This window comes from Mycteria americana, chromosome 14, assembly GCF_035582795.1.
Source record: "Mycteria americana isolate JAX WOST 10 ecotype Jacksonville Zoo and Gardens chromosome 14, USCA_MyAme_1.0, whole genome shotgun sequence".
Lineage (NCBI taxonomy): Eukaryota > Metazoa > Chordata > Aves > Ciconiiformes > Ciconiidae > Mycteria > Mycteria americana.
The window spans coordinates 7,109,035-7,129,564 of record NC_134378.1 but is presented as its reverse complement, the minus strand read 5'-3'; the positions used below and the strand labels follow the sequence as shown (position 1 = coordinate 7,129,564).

Genomic DNA, 20,530 nt, shown 5'->3' with positions numbered 1-20,530 from the left:
GTAGCTTAATACATAAAGACTGATGTAGTCTGAAAGGAATATTATTCAGAAATTAAGTGCTTAATTCCTTTGTGTTTTGTGTCTTGCCATCATGCAGGTTCATTAGAAATAGATGCCCAAGTAATAGTGCACACTTGGGAAAGCCTTGCATGGTGAGGCGTGCAGGTTCATGCGACATGGATTTTATGGAGATGGTTCACTGGAGGACTGTCCCCAAAAAAATATTTGTCTCTGAGATATTAAACATATGCCCCTGGTTTTAAAGACAACAGCCTCTCCTACAGTCATGCAGCTATTCATTTTTCAAAATGCGCTGGAAATCTCTCTAGTTCAGTCTTTCCTCAGAAAGCTTTTAATTCTCTCTCCCGTCTTCCTTGACTTCAAATTGAGGCTGTTGCTTTCTTTCCCTTAGTGAAGGAGGGGAGGCAGAGCAGCGTTGGACCAGGGTTTTGCGATGAGCCTCACTTTTGGGTACACGAGGTAGGGAACTGGTGTGGTCTTCCTGGAAACAAACTCCCTGCAGCAGCTCTCCTGGAGTCAGAAATAAATTGGGAGACTAAGACACAAATTAAAAACATTTGTTGAATACAGGTTAATACTTTTAAGTGTTAGGCCAAAGTTGTTTAAAACTATAATGGCTACTTACCATGTAGTCTTAAGCCTTTGGAACTGAAACTGCGTGTCTTAAGCCTTCATTGTGCATTGCAGATTTAAGTGTGTGAAGTCTTCAGATAAGTTAATGATACTAATATTCCAGTAGCAAACTTCTCGCTCCACGTTGTTAATGAAGACTGTATTCACATACTGATTTAGTGTTAACAAATTGGTTACCGCTTCAATCACATTTGTGTTTCATGGTGATAGTACACTGAGCAATATTGTATGAAGGAGTCACTCTTACTTCAGGTATTCTTACTTCTGCTTCTTCAGGAGTTCTGCTTTATTCAGGATAAGTGATCCTGAATAAATAAATCATTAATCCTTAAGTGAGCAGAGCCCTTAGGAGCAAGGGAGAGAAGAGGAAAGGGTATGTTGGATTGGAAGGAAGCTCCATTACAGACCCACGTACCCTTCCTGGCAGAACTTAGTTAAACCTCTCAGATTTGTAGAAAAATTCATTTGGTTTAAAGGAATCGGCATTTTCTGACAGATTGCCTTTTTTTTTTTTTTTTTTTTTTAAGAAAACCACAAAAAAAAACAAAAACAAAAAAACCCCAACCTATGTTGGTCAGCTGTGTACTTTACAGTTGATTTGTGCAGCTAGCCGGATCTTCAAAGCCCAATGACATGATTTATTTTAGCATGTCCAAAGGTATTTTGGTACTCTTACTTAAGAAAATTAAAGCATAATCACTTAGAGAAGGAAAAAAAACCTCTGCTATGTTTTTCCTTAATCAAATCTCTGGCAAACCAGTGTGTTTTATAAGCAAGTGATGCTCCTTTTTTGCTCTTCTGTTTTTTTTTTTTTTTTTTTTTTCCTTTTTTTTGCTTGTCCAGACAGGTTGACCTTTTAGCTTGTTTCTAAGTCAGTTACTGAAAAAAAAAACCAGTGAGATAACTTGTCTTTGTGGTTACAGGATTAGTCAGCCACTTTCTAAGTCCCTAAAGCATTTTAAGGTTTGGACTTCTTGAAATTCAGTGCTGCAGAATAACAGTGACACAATTTGGCATTTCCTTTGTTTAGATTAAGTGTGTATGGTACTTGGGATGATTTTGGAAGTGAATACAGTTATTCATACTCATAATTGATACTAAGGCTAAAAAAGGAAATTTAATCTTGGAGCTCAGAAGATTAAAATGCATTGGTCTTTTTTAAAAAGACTTTTTTTTTTTTTAATGACCACTCATATCAATGAGTAGAGCTTTGGATGGCTTTTCTTCCTTAATATAATTTCTGTACATCACTGAGGGTAATAACAGTATGCAGAGGTTATAGGGTTGTGCTGGCTGTAACACCAAAACTTTCTTGAGCCTTTTAGGGATTACAGTAAGGGTTGATAAAGTGCAATTCTTGGCTAAGAGCAACTCAGGGATGCCAGAGTTATTGATGCAGGCTACGGTGTTCCCGCAGTTGTGCAATCTTCTCTGCTCTGTGGGTAACCGCTCTGCATAATCGCTGTGTAGTTATGTCTGGGTAGCCAGGGAGATCTGTATGTTTGCTATAATCCTCTGAAATTGGTTTCTGTATTGGGAATTTTCTGACATCTTGCCAAGAGCGAAGCTGCCCCCTGGCTCTTACAGGCTTTTGGGAAATGGGGGAAAACTTCCAAACTGTGGGGAGGGTGAGAAAGGAACGAAAAGATGCCTCTTAGCTGGTGAAGGAGCAGTTGTGTATCTAAAGCATGTATGTATGTCTCTTCCATAGCTGTTACAGGAATTAGCTACTGAAAGCGTGGTCGAGGAAGGTCCTTGCTGAACCAGCAGGATCCAACGTTATGGGTGTAAATATAGCCTGAAACAAGAGATAGTTGAGTAATAAAACTGTGGCAGTTCTTGCTAGAGAAGAGCAGCGGCCTCGGCAGGCACTGGTGGGTGAGACTCCGTCAGTCGAGCGGTACTGATGCCATGAGCAGCAGCGCCTCGAACGGAGGGGCAGCTTCCCAAGAAGCCCGTCAGGCCGTGATCGTGTGGCAGCTTGAGAGAGGCCTTGCTAAGCTGCTAGCAAGATGCTAAGCTGAAAAGAGAGGTCTTGGCAGCAGTCCTTCCTGCAGATGCGGGACAGAGGGAAGTTTCCAGTTAGACATGATCTTCACAACGTGGTCTGGCAGGGAGCAGGGCAGGAAGGGGAATGGCACACACTGCCTTCCAGTAATTCTGAAGGAATAGTACAGATACAATGGCCTGATATCACGCACCTTTATTTTAATCAAATAAGCAGAGCTACATAGAAAATAACTAGGATCCTTGCTGGCATTGTAGCAGTAAGATGTTTCACTTTCAGTAGCCATAAAACTCCACGTTTGTGAAAGTAAGGTAGAGCTAACCCAAACACATCATCTGAGAAGGCCTGGGTCTCCTCTGATATAACTCTCTATTAAAATACTTTTTTCCAGTTTGGCTAGGGATCAAATGCTGAGTGTGTGTTAGTGTCTGCCTTTCTTCTACAGGACGTGATGATGTGATTGTACTCATTTAGCTGCCTGACTTCCACTGACTTAAGTTGACTTGGCCTCTAGAGCATATGATGATCTAGTTGAAAGTTGAGTGTTATTGCTTTGTGGGAAGTCATCTGTTGTCCAGATGAGGTGGCCTGAAACAACTGTCTCCAGATGTGCACTGATCACGGATCCCGTTCACTTTCTTTGGGAAGTTCTAGCCGCAGTGCTGTTTCGACTTGTGCTGGATGCTGCAGCCCATGATATATTTTGCTAGCACATTGCCTAAATAATTAAGATGCATTAAAAGCAGAAGCCTGTGCTGCTGAGACTTATTTTTCAAATCCTTTGAAAGATTAATATCTGTATTTTTAATCTTGCATGAAATCCCACAGTGAGTGCACTTCATCCACTGCTTTCATAACAGTGAGAAATTTCACTGACATGCTAATGCTAAAACGGGGGAGAATCAAGATAATGAATGTTTGTGTAGGCACTGGGGTTTGTTCTGATTTGCTGTAGCCCCTCTGTAGCATGGCTGCTTGGCAGATTTGTGAAGTTGTAGGGACTTGACAATCTCGATGAAAAGTGGACGGTAAGTACCTGTAGGATCTTAGATTCTTGTGTCCCTTGCATTGGACAACTTAAGTGAATGAATAGTTAATGCCTGCTCATACGTTACATGCAGGCCTCCTTATGCTAGAAACATAAATGAGAACAAGGCACTTAATTTTTAGATCAGTGATTGAAAGTATGCCAAATGGTATTGAGCCAGCGTTTCAGGAAAAATGCTAAGGAAAAAAATGGCATGCTATTCCAACACCAATTTATATCACCGTTTTCAAGACCTGAAGTCTGGAGCACTGCTTAGCATGAGAAATCACCCTCTTCATTTAATTTTGGCCAGAGAAATCGAATGCTTTTTTTGCTGGTTTAAAAAAAGTGCATAGTACTATTCAGTAATCTGTTCCCTCAGAGTATATTTGATACAAGCATGTAGTTGATACTGTGTTTAACCAGTCTTTCAAGTTACAGAAGGCTAATTCCAGAATAATCTCAGTTCTTACACTTGTCAGAGCTCACATTCATGAATCCTTGAGATTTGACACCTCTCCCTAGCTCATGGACTTCTATAGCACCCATGCACTCTCGCATGCTGCAGGCTGAATTACACTCCGAGGTGGTTGCTACAAATAGTCGCAGCAAGTGGCATCCAATGGGTGATTGCTTCCCAAAAATAAAACCCTGCTTGAGGAGGTGATAGAAGAAAAGTTCAGAAGTTGAGGTGGGTATGCATCAAACTAATCCGCAGGATCCTGGAGAGGAAGTACAAGTCTGCCCTTGGTTTTATCGGAAGGGAAGCATCTTGATAGCATTGCTGATAGCCAAGGTCAAGTGAAGTAAGAGTTTAATTAGTCTCTTCTGTGAAGAGCCTCCCTTCCCAAAGGACATCTGAACACTTAATAGACTATTTGTAGGAATTCTTTTCTACTTATCTCTGGTATGTAGCCACTTCTGATGTTGAGTGTGATAATCAATAGCCTCCTGTGAGGGGCTCTGATGTGCTTCCTTACAGTTGTAGTCCCAGTTGGTTGTTTTGGTTTTGTTTTGTTTTTCCAAAGTAGCCTGTTGCTACTATATTACAGTGGTAACAGTTTTCATTATCTCTAGCAGCAAATTCCTATTTGGCATTTAATGTTTAGCGTAGCTTGGATAACTTGGTTTGGATAAAAACCCTTCTCAAGCCATGTTTAGATTTTGCCTGTCTGAATACACACAAGTAAATGAGGAGTTGTGCTCCCTACTAATATGATTCAAGATGTCTTGAGTTTCTTTGGGGGGCTTTGATCACTGGGCATGCAGTCAAGAACTGTTAGATTGCAGTGTAAAACTAGTCAGAAAAGGAAGCTATAACAATAAAAGCTATGCTAAATAGACAATTAACTTGTTTTTTCTTTAGTTCCCATCTAGCTCATATCTTTTCCACTAAGAATTTACTTCCCTGTGTAGCGTGGGAAGCTGCAATTTTATTCTGTATTTTAGTCTTCAAACTCCCACTGCCCCTTATGAAGTGATAATTGCTAAAGCCAGTTTTTCTAAAGGCTATTTAAAACTTAAAAGTTTGACATCAAGCTATGTTGAGCAGTAAATGCCACCTGGAATAGCTGGGTGAAAGGCAGACCGATTGCTGCAGCTGGGTGTTTCCTTTCTAAAAAGCCACAGGCTATTGGTGGTCAAGGTGGGAGGATATTCAGAAAGTATTCTGTGTGAGCATGTGGAAGACAAGTGTTCAGACTCGCAGAAATTGTGGTAGAGGGCTAAGGAAGGAGAGAACAACTTCCTAATTTTATTGGTAGGATTTGCTGTAGTAACAAGACTTGAAAATATCCTCCTCCTGCAAAACTGTTCAAATACTTTCACCGTGAGGAAAATAACCCCATCTCACCAATGTCATATATATTCCGATTTTGTTCCAGAAATGAGGGTCCATCTGCACGTTTGAAAGATGATGGTAGAACAACTGCACCCCCTCCCTGGAGATGGAGGGTTTGTGTTTGGCACAAGCTTCAGGACTTGTAAGACAGTATTTAAAAACAAAGCCCAGATAGCATGAAACGTTGCAAAGGTGCAAAGAAAAGGCTTTGTGCTAAATCTAGGGATCAGATGCAGTGTCAGCAGGTAGAAAGAAAGTTGCAGGAGGAGCATGTTTTTCACTTGCCCCAAGATAATATTCTTTGATTCCTGTGCAGCTGGTGAGTTAGTGCTCTGCCGAAACTCTTTGTTGGGGGAGAAATGTGTGAAAGCTGCTGGGAAACAGCTCGTTTCTATTTGATGCTCATAATTCATGCAGCAAGAGGATTTTGCTGGCAGTGTTTTTGGTAGAGGAGCAAATAAGAATGATAGCTGAAGTGACTCAGGGATTCCTGGACAACATCGTATTTATGTCAGTAGTGCAGACTGGTCCGAGTCAGTGGTGACCCTGTGCTGCTGAAGGGCCGTTCAGGGACCAGAAGAGTGTGCTAGGTCCCAAACTGGTCAAGCTACAGACCCTGCTGTAGGAAAACTAGGCTTGGGTGCTCTTCAGCGTAAGGACTATGGTTACCAAGAGAACTGTGATAAATCATTTTCATCGGCTTCTGATTCAAAAAGTTTTCACTGTTTGGGTTTTTTGTTTGGTTTTCTTGGGGACAGGGAAGGGGCTGAGCTAATTCTCTAGGCTTTGTGGTTTATAGTAGATCTTGTGTGAAATACAAATCTGGCATGGTCTGTTTAAAAATACTGTAGCAGGTTTTTAGACCGCCTCTTGCTCAGGACAGAACTGCATAGGTATAAATTTCAGACCATGGTGCCCTTGAATATCGAATCTGTGGCTATGTCTAACGTGTCTGCAGAGAGACTTTATTTATTCTCCTTTTGCTGCTTAGATTCATTTACGTTCAGTAGAATATCATGTTGCAGTGACACTTTACCTGACTGTAACAAATGCAAGTGGTATTTTTTTTTCCTTATTTTTAAAATGCTGATTTGAAAGGATGGCAACTCAGAAGCAGTTTGCTGAGGTGAACATTTTTCAGCAGAGTAGTTATCCACAAGTCTGTCTGAAATGCTGGCAAAGGGATGTCATGAATAGCTTACAAATCTTTTCCTTGAGGAATAAATTGTATATCAAATGATCTGTTCCTGATTTGTCCATCATTACTGCATATGCATGGAAAGGCCATAGGTTATGTCATTCTGAAGGACGTAATTATATATGTCCTTCTGAATTAAGGAGTAGAAATCATCAGCATAGTAAAACAAGATGTTGCTGTCAGCGGTGTCCGCAGCCTGAGGAGCGACGAACAGCATGCACGGACGGCTGTGGGCGAGAGGCTGTCAGGTGAAGACTTGCACCTCTGACATTTGTCTTCAGTTGGGCATTTTTACAGAGTTAAGATCATTCTCAAAACCTTGAATAAAAATACAACTGTTCATCAAACAGTTAAAAATTAGCTTTCTGCACATACAACCTTGCTTGAACAGTTTCACTGCCCTGCTGCCTCTCCCTGTTGATAGATGTGTTTGACCAACCTTAGAACAAGTATTTTGTATCAGTCTTTACATCTGAAATGAGATTCCTTCCTTTAAAAGTTTGTCTTTAGCTATTTGATCACTGTGGACAAAAATAGATAGCTTTTACAAAGACACTTAGACTTCTAACAACAGAAGAATCGCTGAGGAGAAGTGAGGAGAGGGATGGGACTGAGCCTGTGGCTAAAACCAGCTCTAATTGCAGCTGTTCAGCACTGAGACTTTACCCTCAGTAGCCGTCTGTCATGAGATGCTCTGTCCTTGTCCTTCTCTTCTTATTTTGCTTCGGGTGTTTCTCTAAGAGAATAATGTCAGTGTCCCAGGGGTCTACCACTGCAGAAGCAGATATGCTAGAGTTTAAAAACTTCATTTCTGGGAGAAAGTCTGTCTGTGGCATTGGCTAACAGTGAAATGCCACGCAGCAAAGTGAAATGGAGGCCATCGTGTTTTAAGCAGTTGTCTTTTTTTTTCTTTTTTTCTTTTTCTTTTCCTTTTCAAGATGCACGTGCAAGTGGAAGGACAAGCTGAGTAATAGCCCAGCCCAGGTCCCAGGGCCCGTGTTATCACGGGCCTGAAGCACAGTGGGAGCAGAGGACTAGGCGTCCTCTGCAACTGCGTGGGCGCTTGGCACTCATTCATTAGTAATCGGACTCCTGTCAGTCTCTCATCGGCTCATCTGCGGTGAACAGTCACGTTCTGGACCTTTTACTAGTGTTGCCCTTTGGCTTCTCTGCCTCTTTTAGGAATAGTATGGTATTCACAGTCACGCTGACGTTATTGCAGATAAAAACTCTGTAATTAGTTCCTCCTCATCAACACACAGCATTACGCACAGGATGTGTTTCTGTGCTCTTAGATTTTTTGCACTGTGTCGACTTGCCTCTCTTCCTTCTCCCACCATCCCCGTTCTGTTTAACCTGTGATCGGTCTCCTTAAGTAGCTACTTTGTTCTGCATCACGCAACTGCGCAGGTAACCCACTTCCCGATTTGCTCATATTAATATGTATCTGTAGGCTTTTGCCCACTCCAGACTTAGCTGTACTCTAAGCATCTTCCATACTGTTAGCCATCTGTCCCGACAGACACACAGTCCCAGGAATTGTCAAAGCCATTGTGTCCCTTGGCAAGCAGTTGCTTACAGTTAGCAGAAAGACTTTGTGTGTCGGTATCCACGGAGGATGTCCCATGATGCTAGATCATGTTCAAGAACATTCATAGGGCAGGTTTTTCTTCTTACTGCCATGTTCTTGGGGTCTGGAGAGACCGTTGCTGTAAATCTGCTCTGCCCTCTGGTCCCCCGACTCTGGCAGTTTGCCTCTGGCCTTAAGCAGCACCCAGCACTTTGGGAGGATGACGGAGAATGCTCAAAAGGTGTCCATGGAAGACTGCAGCCTTGGGATGATTTCTTGACACCTAATAGCTGGCTTAAGCCGTGAGCAAGGTGGTTTAGATCCATTCCAAAACTCTCTTAGTATTCTAGCACTGGGTACTCTGTGAGAACTGACAGCCATTTGATCCGATATAGCTGCTTAGTATATGTGTTCAGTACTTGAATTAATGTTTTCTTCTTTTTTGCATTTTTATTTGACTGTTCAATTCCCTGGACTGTGAGGAAGGGGAAGGTTGAATAATCACCTGCTCCATAATAAATTAGTGTGAAAAGGCAACTGGTGCCATGCATCAACTTAAACTGCTGTCTGGTAAAGTTGCATTAATGTGTATAAATAATGTATATCTTTGTGGAGGAAGTGCTTTGTCTTTCTAATGAACAGTTGGCTGATTGGAGAGGCCGAAAGACTGTATACCCTTGCTAAAAAGGTTTTGTTTCGCTTGTGCTTGGATTATTAAAGTGGATTTGTGATCCTGTAACTGCAACTAGGAAATATCTTATTTAGTGGAATATGCTAAAGACTTTCAAAAGAGCTTGTGAGAAATCAGCTAAGAGATGACTTTGTGGTTTGGGGACTGGTATCTCTTCCACCTCAGGAAGAAGGATCAGGATTTCTGTGGTTTAGTATTTACATACGTTTTAAGGACTGATGCAAACTATACAACTGCCATTCAACAGCCAGTAATTCAGTTGTTGCCTTATAATAGGCAGCAAGCATTTCACCTTGTGTTTTGGTTCAGAAATGGCTTGAAGAATAACCGTGATAGCTGACTAATGAACAGCTAAACCAGACCAGCAGTGTCACTTGCATTTAACTGAAGTAAAGATAAGTCACTCAATTACGGCATTTGTTGAAAGTCTAAAAATTGACACTTCTTTGTTCACAAAAAAAAATACAAAACCCAAATTATTTTGCATGTTCTTAGTTTCCACAGCAGGTGGTCACTGAAAGCAGGTGGTGCAAATAGTCATTCCCATCCTGCTGCAGCGGCTGGGAAACAGCGTCTCCCGTGTGTTTCTGGGGGTCACTTGGTCTTGGCTGGGAAAAGGACTGGTGCGTAGGGGATCATTTGAAGCACTTCCAATGTCCATATTTTTTTACCATAATCCTAAAATTCTGTCCGTTCCACAGGTTATAATATTATAATAAGGGTGTAGCTACGGACAATCTAAACTGTCCCAGGCCACACTCGGCATCTCTAATCGCAGAATAAAACTTTTCTGTGCCAGTTCTCAGCAAATTGGCACGCACAAGAGAACCAATTAAACAAAGGGCAGGCAGAGAGGGAATTCAGTGAAGGGAAGCTTGTCCAGACTAGCCTGACATCTTCACATGTACAGTTAAACACAAATTGTACTTGCATATTATACCAGTATGAGGCTGACCCAAAGTGACCTGTCGTGTGTGTTCTGGGATTTCTAACTTAGAGGAGTTTGAATTCCTCACCGTGATTGAGGTTCAGCCTGATTGTACATAAATGCTTTTTTTTTCCCCAAATGCAACTTTTGTCAGTGATTTTTTTTTTTTCTTCCTATTCCCTTCTGTCTCCCTGTTTCACTTAGCAGAAGGAAGTTTAGTTTCAAAGAAAGGGGAGGGAAGGAGAACTTCACTTCTATTCTATGTCAATATAGTATTTCTGTTCTAAGCCTGCAAAATGAAGCATTAGAAAAACAACTCAGTGGGGGAAACATTTCACTGGTTGTTTTATACACTCACGCTGTCACTAAACAGAGCATGTAATATAGCTGTAAAATGAGCAAAAGCAGTCCAGTATCCTGAGGCTCATGCCAGTCTCATTGAGAGAGGAGCCCAGCAGCCTGGAATAGAACTCTTCCACCTTCTGCTGGAAGATGCCCTGTGACCATCAGATGGGCAGCAGAATCCCTGTAGTTGTGTGGATGGTGGCTGTACTGATGCCGATGTCTGTTCTTCTTTCGTCTCCCTGCTAGCTAAAGACTTGGAGTGTCGATGAACTTCAGAGGAGGCTCTCAGCCCTGGACCCCATGATGGAGCAGGAGATTGAAGAAATCCGCCAAAAGTACCAGTCAAAGCGGCAGCCAATCCTCGATGCCATTGAAGCCAAGAAGCGGCGGCAGCAGAACTTCTGAGCCACTGGTAGACAATTCTTCCATCCTCAAACAATCAGCTCCTTGCTTTTATGACTACTAAACAGATTGATTTCTATTGAAATACGCTAGCAAAATAGAGGGCAATACTTCTGCTCATTTATTTTTCCATAGCACCTTTGTGAACTCAGGAATGCCATTAAGTGGAAAATCCTGATGGTATGTTTTAATGTTAGACATATATTTAAAACATTATTCCGAAGGAGTTTTGTTACTGTTTTTAGAGGGATTGTTTTTAAATCAGAGGAACAGATAGAAATAGGCTAACGAAAGTCGGCTTACTCTCTTTTCAACTGAACTTCAGTAGTCCATTTTGTTTTAAGTTAATATGGATTGTGGTATTTAACAGCTGCATCTTTTGTGTTTTTTGTTTTTCTTTGTGAATGTACAGACTCAATTTCAAGCTGTTAACTGTATCTTTCTACTGTTAAGGTACTGATAAGTTTTAGGTCACTGAAAAGAGCAGGTTAGAACATGTACAAACTGTTCCAGCCTTTTGAAAGAAATTTAAATCTCATTTTTTAAAAAGCCTGTAATAAGCCCCATGCCTTACACTGTGTGCTTTAAGCAAGTATGGTTTCTTCAAGACCTCAGTTTTGTCCTCTTTCTGTGTACTTTATGAATTAATACAAGTAGATAAAGCATGTTGTGCCTCCATCAGAAATTACGTTCTGTAATTTAAAATCCACACTGACTTAAAACCAAAAGCCAGTCGGTGATCTGATTCCCCTTTGTCTGTCTCTTTGGAAATCTCCTTCAGGGAGACCCTGCTGACGGTGGAGTACAGGAAAAGGAAACAGTATTCGAATGGGTGGAAGTTGTGTGAACCTCTCTCAGGAATTAGGTACATCTGCTGTGTCTGAGAGGACTTAAAAACCTCCACAGTTTGTGAAATATTTTATAGGCTTCATTTTAAATTTACATTTTTAGATGCTTGAATAAAAACTTAATTTCACAATCCTTCACATTTCTGCAAGGTTTAGCACATCAGAAAAGTTGAACTGAAAGTAAAGACTTTGTTGAATTAACAAAGACGTGCATTTATGGTGGTGGAGCAAAGGCAGAGTTGATCTGGATGAGAAGACAATTACTGATGTCCTACTGGAAGAGATTCAGTCTCTTCTCTTCCAGTTTCTTTGGATGCTCTTGTGTTCTTTCTTTAAATTTCCCTGCCATTCCTGCCCAGTATAGCTCAATCAATGAAAATGCCCCAGCGTGTACAATCGCTGTGAGGATGGTGCAATTAACTCACACCAGTAGAGTGGAGAGAAGCACAAAACAGAAGCAGCAAAGAGGTCAGCCTAGTTGCAAGGCAGAGACCAAGTAATGCCTCTGCCCCATGGGCTGTAGCAGCAGAGTTACATAGTTTTAGCTGTATCTGGCATATGATGAACTGTTTGGACAGAGCAAGTACTTCTACTGATTTATTTTTATTTTGCTCTGATAGAGGGAACAGTTTCCATGTCATTCTTCTGAAATAGGCCTTGGTACATCACCCAGATAATTAAACTAAATAGCAGTGTCTCCTGAATCAAATGCTGCTAGAGAGGTGAAGTGTTTATTTCACGCCTCCGTAGGCTCTTTTCTTCCCCTTAGAGCAGACTCTTGGCTACTGTTAACAGGCATACTCCATTGCTGTGAAAGGAACCAAGCCATTTTTACCCCCTCTGCAGATCTGGTTGCGTCGGTTTGTCTCGGTTCGATACGCAGTGCGAACACAGCTGTTCCAGAGATCGGCAAACCAGCTGTCCCTAAGGGAAAAGGGAGGCGGTAAGCAGCGTATCTAGGGTGCTGAAGTAAGGGTACATCCTGGGATAACCAGCTGTTGGGAAAGTTTTGAATTAGGAAAACCAAGTAACTAAAAGCTTTGTTGTTAACTGGCTAAAATCCCTTAGTCCAGACTTTCTGATGAAGACTTTCTAGTGAAGTGCTGTGTGAACATCAGGGCTCATACAGTGCTCGTCTGAAATCTGTGCAATACGTTTTGCCCTAAACATGTGTTTATTATGAGCAGTATTTGTGAGCGTCCTTTCCACCAAAGAAACTCCCACAACTTAGGAGGGAGTTCTCTGGTCAAGCGTTGGATCTTGTATTAGTCACTTGGATGTATCTGGCCCGACGCCTCTGGTGTGATAGACATATGGATATGTGACATGGTAAACGGTGCACTGCTTGCATGTGCCGTGGATCAAGCAGATTCTGCTGGGAGTAGTTTTACCTCTGCACTGTGTAGGTAACTTTCTAGTGATGGGAGGGCATTAGAAAACCCAAGTTTTAGGTGAAACACCACAGGGTGGTGTCTATTTATGGAATATGCAACCTGTGACTGCTGTAACTGAATGTAAGCACTCTTGAAATACTCTGCTTTGCTGATGTGATTGTCTTAAAATACAGCAAATGAACCAAAATAAGTAAAACTGGTCCAATGGCTTAACTGTCTTTGAACCTTTCTTAAATGCTTGCAGTGGCTGAGACTTGATGATGTTTCTTGCACTTGGAGCTCTAATGCAGAGGAATTATTTTCTCCTTCACTGATTTTCAATCTCTTAGAGAAAATAATTCCCTTTTTGGTCCCTTTGTAGAGTATCTGGGAGCATAGTACTTGCTCACTTCTCAGAGTCCTCCAGGCTAAGACCAAGGCTCGTACCATAAGGGAAAGCTGTTCCAACAAAGTTTTTAAGCAAAAAGCTTGCTTAATTATGAAGCTGCATTTGTGTGCTCCTTGGGTCCCCATCTGCATTGCTGAAAGTGTTCTGGACAAACCATTATCTTTGCTTCTGAAACCCAGAGATACTGATGATGTCAGTCACGTGAGACTTAAAAATGTGAAGTTTGTAGCTTTAACTTTTTTGTAACAAAGAAACTAGCAACACTGGCATAAAGTGCTGACTTGAAATGCTATTTTGTAAGATCTGGCTGTTTGTATATAATAGTGTTGGGTCATTAGTTTGTATATGTATGAAATAGTAAATTTTATTGCATTCCTCTGAGTTTGATACAGGAGATTTTGTTTGATCTTTCTCAAATATCTTGCCTTATTTGTTCAAAGGGGCAAATAAACTGTTCTTACCTGAAAGCATCAGTGTCATGACTCATATTTATGCATTAACTCTCTGGTGTATTATTGCTTATCAGGACAAGTTTTAACATGACGTGCCTCTAGTCCAGCAATGTTATGCAAAATTCTGGAGGAGCATACAAGCTTTAATAAACACAAGCAGTAAACATGTCAGAAATACATTTTTGAACAGGCAATTCTTTAGCCTTAAAACATTACTAATTCTGCACCTCAAGGAGAGATTTCCTTCTGTTCAGGGGCAGGTCGGCGTGCTGCCAGCTCTGGCAGTTCAGAAGGACGCGCGGTGGAAGCTCAGGCTGTTTCCCCACACACCGAGGAGCATGGAAACCCATTCCCGGAGCTGCAGTAGCACAGGAGGTTCGTTTGCCCCAAGGGGTGCTCCGGCAGATGGGGAGGGTGAGCTCTGCTGTAGGTACTTGCTATCTCTGCTCCGTTATTTCACACTGCAGCAACTTTCTGGAGCCTGCAGTCAGGTTTGGGGCTACGTACGTATCAATTTATCCACCTTCCTACACAACAGGTGAGGCTAGAGGCTCGCTCGCCTAATTCTGGCTGACTTGCTGCACTTTCAGCTTTCTAGCTTGGAAAAAGATGAAGTTGACAGTGAGTGGGAGCTGCCTTCCAATGGTGAACTGTTGGCTTCTGTGTGGTTTCCCTGAGCAGTTACTAAATCTGTCCTGAGGGGATGACTAACCGAAGCAGAGACAGAATTCATTCAGGAGTCAGCTTTGGTTAGCAATCCCGGAAGAAACAAAATGGATTTGAGCTTTTAAATGTTAGGAAGCAGCGTGGAAATCAAAGGGAGGGAGACTGCGGGCACTTCTAGTAACTGGGAAAGCCCGGAGCTCTTGCATGTTCTCAGCAACAGTAGCAGGATACTGTGGAGCCCCAGCACGAAGGGGAGGTTGCGCTCCCAGCGCGGCAGCAGCACTGCAGCTGTACCGGCAGTGTTCCCGTGCAGTCCCTTCATGCTGGGAGCAGCACACCTGCTGCACAAATATTAATTGCATATAACTAACAAAGCCCACACTGACAAGTAGCCATGAGCTGGGGCTGATGCTTAGCCAGGTTTTTCTCCCCCATGGGGGGAAAAGTGAATTTCCCATGAAGGCCGTAGCACCAGCAGTTTTTCTCCTCTTCCCATAATAATTATCAGTACTAAGGTACAGGTGTTGCTCTGCCAGTGTCCTTTATGCCCAGCTACTCTTTCCTACACCCTCATTTTGTCCCATTTCCTCCTGTCCACAGGCCAAAAGAGTCTGAGCATGTGCTTTAGATAAATGCTTTGAGTGTTGGCTGACCGCCCTGACTTGAGAGATGACAATTTTTCATTGCATTAATCACTCTGGCAAAATTTTAAAGAGTCAAACCAGGAAACACCCATCAGCTCTTTCCAGACTGAAAGTGACTTAATTACCCTTTAATTTAAGAGTCCAGGAAGACAGCCAACTTGTTTAAAAACTTTAAAACAATTCAATTCCATCTATGAAGCACAGTCTGTTCTGCTCCCCTACAGGTTGTCACTATTAAAATCAATACAGTGCTGGAAGTGGGGGGATCCCAGAGTCCCTGAGGCCCGTCCAGGGTGGTCACAGCAGCAGAATAGCCTCTTGCAGACCTGTCTCTGCACCATCAGCAGACGGCTGAGCTGTAGGGTGGCCTTTCCTCAGCCCCAAGAGGCTCACAAGCTCTGGACCATCACTCGTTGACCATAGAGCGGATGACCTTGAAACAAAGGTACGGGGCACTTTTCCCTCTCTGCTGCTCTCGCCAGATTCGATGTCTGGCTGTGAACGTGCACGGCTGGTGCTGTGCTTCCCTGCACGCCTGACCTGCGCTTTTCATTTCCTGAAATTGTGCGACCTGTCTAGGCATACTTGGTTACCTTTATTCCACGCTTTCATGGCTATTCATCTAGCTACCTCAAACAGTTAGAACGAAAGCCTCGAGTTTATGTGCTTCCTGCATCTAAGTTAATAGCTATGGTTCAGATAAAGGCTGAAGTGAACTCATGAGCGTATGCAGACCTTGGGGCTTTCTTACTGCAAGGAGAAAGTTTTAGCATAATTCTGTAAAAAAAAAAAATTGAATTACAGCACTGTCTTTACTATGTCTCCATACATAGTTCAGCAAATACAGGAATTACAAGTAACGCTGATTTAACACTTACATACTCAAGCAGTTAGCTCTGATTTTTGACTCCCTGAACCGAGATCAGCAGAGCTGTAGGAGCCTACGAGCAGGACAGATCCCAGAAACGCTGCCAGCGAGGAGTCTTTCGTCCTACAGATCAAGCCCGGTAAAATCTCCCGGTTCACCCAATAACCAGTCGAGTGCACAGACCACGCTCAGGGTCATCATGGATCTGAAAGTTGGCAAAGAAGTTTTAAACAAAAGTAATGACGTTTACTTTGTGTCTTTGAGCAGAGTTGTCTAATTCCCAGCTACATGACATAGCTTAATGAGGTCACTCCTTAATCACCATTCCCTGGAGGCAGAACAGTCACTCTTCCATCAATCATTTTGTGAGTGTGGAGAGCAGATTTTGTAGAAATAACCCGATAAAGTGTTCAATTGATTTACCCGCTGTACCCAATGAAAATGCAGTCACTCTCAGGAAAACTGATTAGGGATCAGGGAAAGAACATGAATTTCCTACTTGCCTTAGAAATAGTAAGTTAGACCAGTCCTGGCAACCCATCGCTGCACAGAAGTGTCTTGCCAACACGAACGTGGGCTGTGATCACCCACTCCTCTGGTGCTGGGCACCTTCCTGCACCCAGTTCTTCCCTGCTCTGCAGAACTCAAGCTCTGCTCAATCTGCCTGCACAGCAGTGGGAGGATTTTCCTAGTGCAGTTACTCATAGCCATACAAATCCTAATGTCTTCACAGAGAGCAGGAGGCTAAAAAAAGAAAACATCTTTTGTGGCTTTCCCAAACCCGAGCCCGGAGCTCTCGCACACCAGCCCCCTCCGAGGGCAGCCGCCGTTTGCAGCGCGGCAGAGGGGCTCACGGGAGGGTCCCCCCCGCCTTGCTTTTCACCCCCAAGTTGGGGGAGCTTTTGCCTTGGAAAGATTAGCAGCATGTGGTTTCTTTTTGTTAATGGAAAAACTCCCAAAGGAATAAAGATTAAACTCTATTTTTAATCCTCCCCTCCTATCACATCTAGTGGAGGAATGCACTTGATGCCAGGAGAGCAGCAGTAAGCCTTCCCCTCCCCAGCCAGTCCCCTGCAGACAAGCAGCCTGGAGACAGCCCCTCACTTCAGAGCATCAGAGGCCACTGAACAGCATGAGAACAAGCTCAGCCTTTTATGCTGCCTTCAGGATAAAGGAGGACAAAGCCCAAGCAGCACCAGAGCACAAACTACGCTCCCTCAAACACAGGAGAGCCAGCTGCCGAAGAGCAGCCACCCCCTTGAAGTAGCCGGACACGCTGGTGGGATGTCTCCTCTCTGGAGAGCAAATTGGTGCTGGGTTTGCTCAGCTTGGCTAGGGGTGCTGCCTCTTGTGCGCTCGGCCTCTGCTTGGGGGCTTAAAACCCTCTGCAGGCACAGAGGTATTTCCTTAGGCCGCCTGGTGCTGTGCGGTGCTGTCCTTAGGGCTCTTCTAAACCTCCCAAGGGGCTACTGGCCTTTTCTAAGCAATACAAGCAGTGTTGGCCAGAGGCAGCCTGTGATAACGTAGCTTAATTAGTGATAGCTCTCATCTCCTGATGACCGCAGCCCCTGTCATGGGCAGTTTGCTGGCTGGACGCTGGAAGCCGGTCTGAGCTTTGCCTTTACAGCAAGGAAAGCAGGGGAGGCTGGATGTGATTAGGGCCGCTAAAGCCGAGGGGACGTTCTCCGTGCCAGGAGATGGGATTTAAACACAGGTGTGGTATTTGAGCAGCTGCTGGCCCGCACAAGCTAGCCTGAACTTCTGGCTTTAATACTTGGAGCTCATGAAAGCAGCAGGGATGCAGGGGGGGTGAGCACAGCTGTCAGCCTGACGGACCGGCTCCTCTCGGTCTCCGGAGCTGCAGTGTGCTGTATCCCCTCCTCATCCCAGGCACTGCTCCCCTGCCCTTGCTAACAGCCACAGCTGCAAGCAAAGCGTCTGGGAAGCCAGCAGGGAACGTGCACACACGTTCTCCAGCCTTCTGCTGGCAAAGGTGTGCCTAAAACGTTGTTTAACCAAGTTAAGCAATTAACACTTGCTACCTAAACTGGATTTTCTTTTAAAACGGAGCCTTTTCTACTTTTAGTCCAAAACATGGCCCACAAGCCTGGGGTTAAAATTAGTTGCTTAAAACAAGAGTGGCTATTAGGGGAAATAACGTCCGGCTGCTGCTCCTGGGCTCCCAGCGCTGGGTTTGCTCGCGCCGGCGGCTCAGCTCTCGCGTCCCTCGGTGTTGCTGATCGCAGTGCCTGCGTTTCTGCAAATTCTGCTCCCCCCCGCCTGCTTCCCAGATTTCATGGGTGCATAATGAATGGGATGGAGGAACGAACCACGCTTGGATGGGGCAAGCTCTTTGCTTTGGGAATCATCCTGCATTTTTAATGTTAATTACAATCCTTTCCTCTCCCTCTGAAAGCTGCTCTGTGCTTCCCTCCCTCCCAGCCGCAATGCCTGGCTCCCTGTGCGGCTCTTCCCGGCGCCCTGCAGCTCCGACCCGTTCCCTCGCACCCCGGGGACACCCGGTTCACTGAGCCTCCTGGCAGATGGGTTATCCAAAATGCTCCAGCTAGGATGACGCCAGCGGTCCAGGCACGGACCATCGGGGCAGGGATGACACGGGGGCTGTCTGGGTGGGAGCTTCGCCGTGCTCCAAGGCAGTGCCTGGAGCTGGCTCGCGGGGACCTGCAGTCGCTGCGGGGGCAGCCTGGCTTGCACTGGCCCACTGACCCGGCCCCAGCCGGCCCATGTGCTGTACCAGCACAGGCACGCCGAGCTGCCGCGAAACAGAAAACCAGCCTCCACAGCGGGTCACTTAGGTCTTTAATAAAATATACAGTATGCATCCCATGCATAGATAGAAAATTAATTTACATGCTCTTTTAATTATTTGCATAATGCTTTTTAATTAATACATGTAATTTAGTCTTCACATTTTAATACATTTTGCTACTGGAATATTTATGGAGAGAAGGGGAAAATCCTTCTTTTATTCAAGTAACAGTGCAGCGGGAGCTGGTTGGAGCAGATGATGGAGCTTGCTGGTCCCAGCTCGCAGTAAGAATGAGCACAGAGCGGACCACGAACCGTCGACACTGGAAGACTTGATGACACCAGGAGTGTGAGCACCCTCCCATCCCACACCGCTGTTCCCTGGGGACCCCTCCCCGAGTCCCACTGGGGTTCAGAAAGGCTGGAGCCGTACAGGTCTTGGTTTGTCTTTTCTTCCCCACGATCAGCAGATCGCTACAGGCAGAGCCAGCACCGGCAGCTGCGGCTGTGCCGAAAGCCAGCCAGGACAACCAGCAGCAAACACCACGATCTAGGTGCCTGGGGCCATCCTGCAGCCATCAAAATATTTTTGAGCTGATGAGGTGATTGCAGGGTGCGCATTTCTCCCGGAGCAGGCATTGCTGGGTGTATTCCCCTGTGCACAAAGGAGCTGCACCATTTCCAAACAGAGAACCTGGGGTCAAGGAAAATCTCCATAGGGAATTAATGCTGTGCCGGGAGCAGCCCTGAACGTGCTCAGCCGGGTGGGGGATCCGGGCAGAAAGGGGGCCCGGCACTCCGGGCAGACCTCCCTGCCCGGCTGTGAGGGGCTCAGAGGCTGCGGTGACAAGGAGCGGAGCAAGGTCCCCTCTGCCCCGGCTCTGCCGCGGACATGGGGGTGCTCCCTCCCTGCAGAGGGCAGGGGACTGCATTGGCACCCGGGGAGCTCGGCTCCCTGCGGGGACAGAGGTGATGCCCGGGGCAGTGTGAGCCCCCCTCTTTACAGCGATCCCGGCCCCAAGGCAGGCAGGGACGAGGCAGCAGAGCGAAGCCGGGCTGGGGGTTGTGGCGAGGGGGACCGGGGCATGTACCGAACCCGGCTGGCTTTGGTCATCTCTTCCACCCCGTCACGGGCTGCTGCAGCCCCTGGGCTCCCTGGCAGCTCTTCCCACAGTGGAAATCATGAACATACGGCAACGGCAGAGGCAGCTTCTCCATGCCCAGGGGTGTCCCCCCATGCCTGCTCCCCGACAGCCCTTTGCAGGGCCTCTGCCTTCTCTCTGCCCTGGGGAGACCAGCCACCCCTCTGAAACAAATGCCCTGCAGCATGGGAACCCCGTGGAGCAAAGGGCTTGGTGGGGAGACCCCCACCGGGGGTGGCCCCTCGGTTCCCCCAGCTCGATCCCCTCCAGCTGCGCCTGCCTCGCAGGACAGCAGCCCTTTTCCCTGCTCTTCTCGGGCTGCTGTCCCCGCTGCACGGACAGTGCTCCCAGCTGTGCCACGCTCCCGGCACAGCCCCCAGACCCAGATCCCTGGGGGTCCCGGCGGTGGCAGCGCAGGAGAGCGGTTAAACCCCACCTGCAATGGGAGGAAGGTGAGGTCCAGTCAGTCCTGCTGCAGGGGCTGGGGACAGCGGGGCTCACCCTGAGGTGGACACCACATCTCCTCCCATACAGACTGCAACCCCCCTTCCCCCACGGCCGGCGGGGCAGCTGAGCCTCTCGAGGCTGTTCCCAGCTGGGGGTAGGATGAGGTTGGGGCTGGAGTTGATGCCGGCCTGGCACAGCACCTGCAAGGGCAGCCAGCCTGGTCAGGGGCTGCCTCACCCTCAAGCTATT

General features: G+C 45.4%; 1 protein-coding gene across 1 annotated transcript in view; it reads left to right on the top strand.

The window, feature by feature from the left end:
* Positions 1 to 13,766, top strand: part of STK4 (serine/threonine kinase 4) — a 48,484-nt gene extending 34,718 nt beyond the window's left edge. The window contains exon 11 of the mRNA XM_075516935.1: positions 10,508 to 13,766. Coding sequence (XP_075373050.1) covers positions 10,508 to 10,666 — 159 coding nt within the window. The 3' untranslated portion in view covers positions 10,667 to 13,766. The remainder of the gene's footprint in view (positions 1 to 10,507) is intronic.
* Positions 13,767 to 20,530: the final 6,764 nt, after the last annotated feature.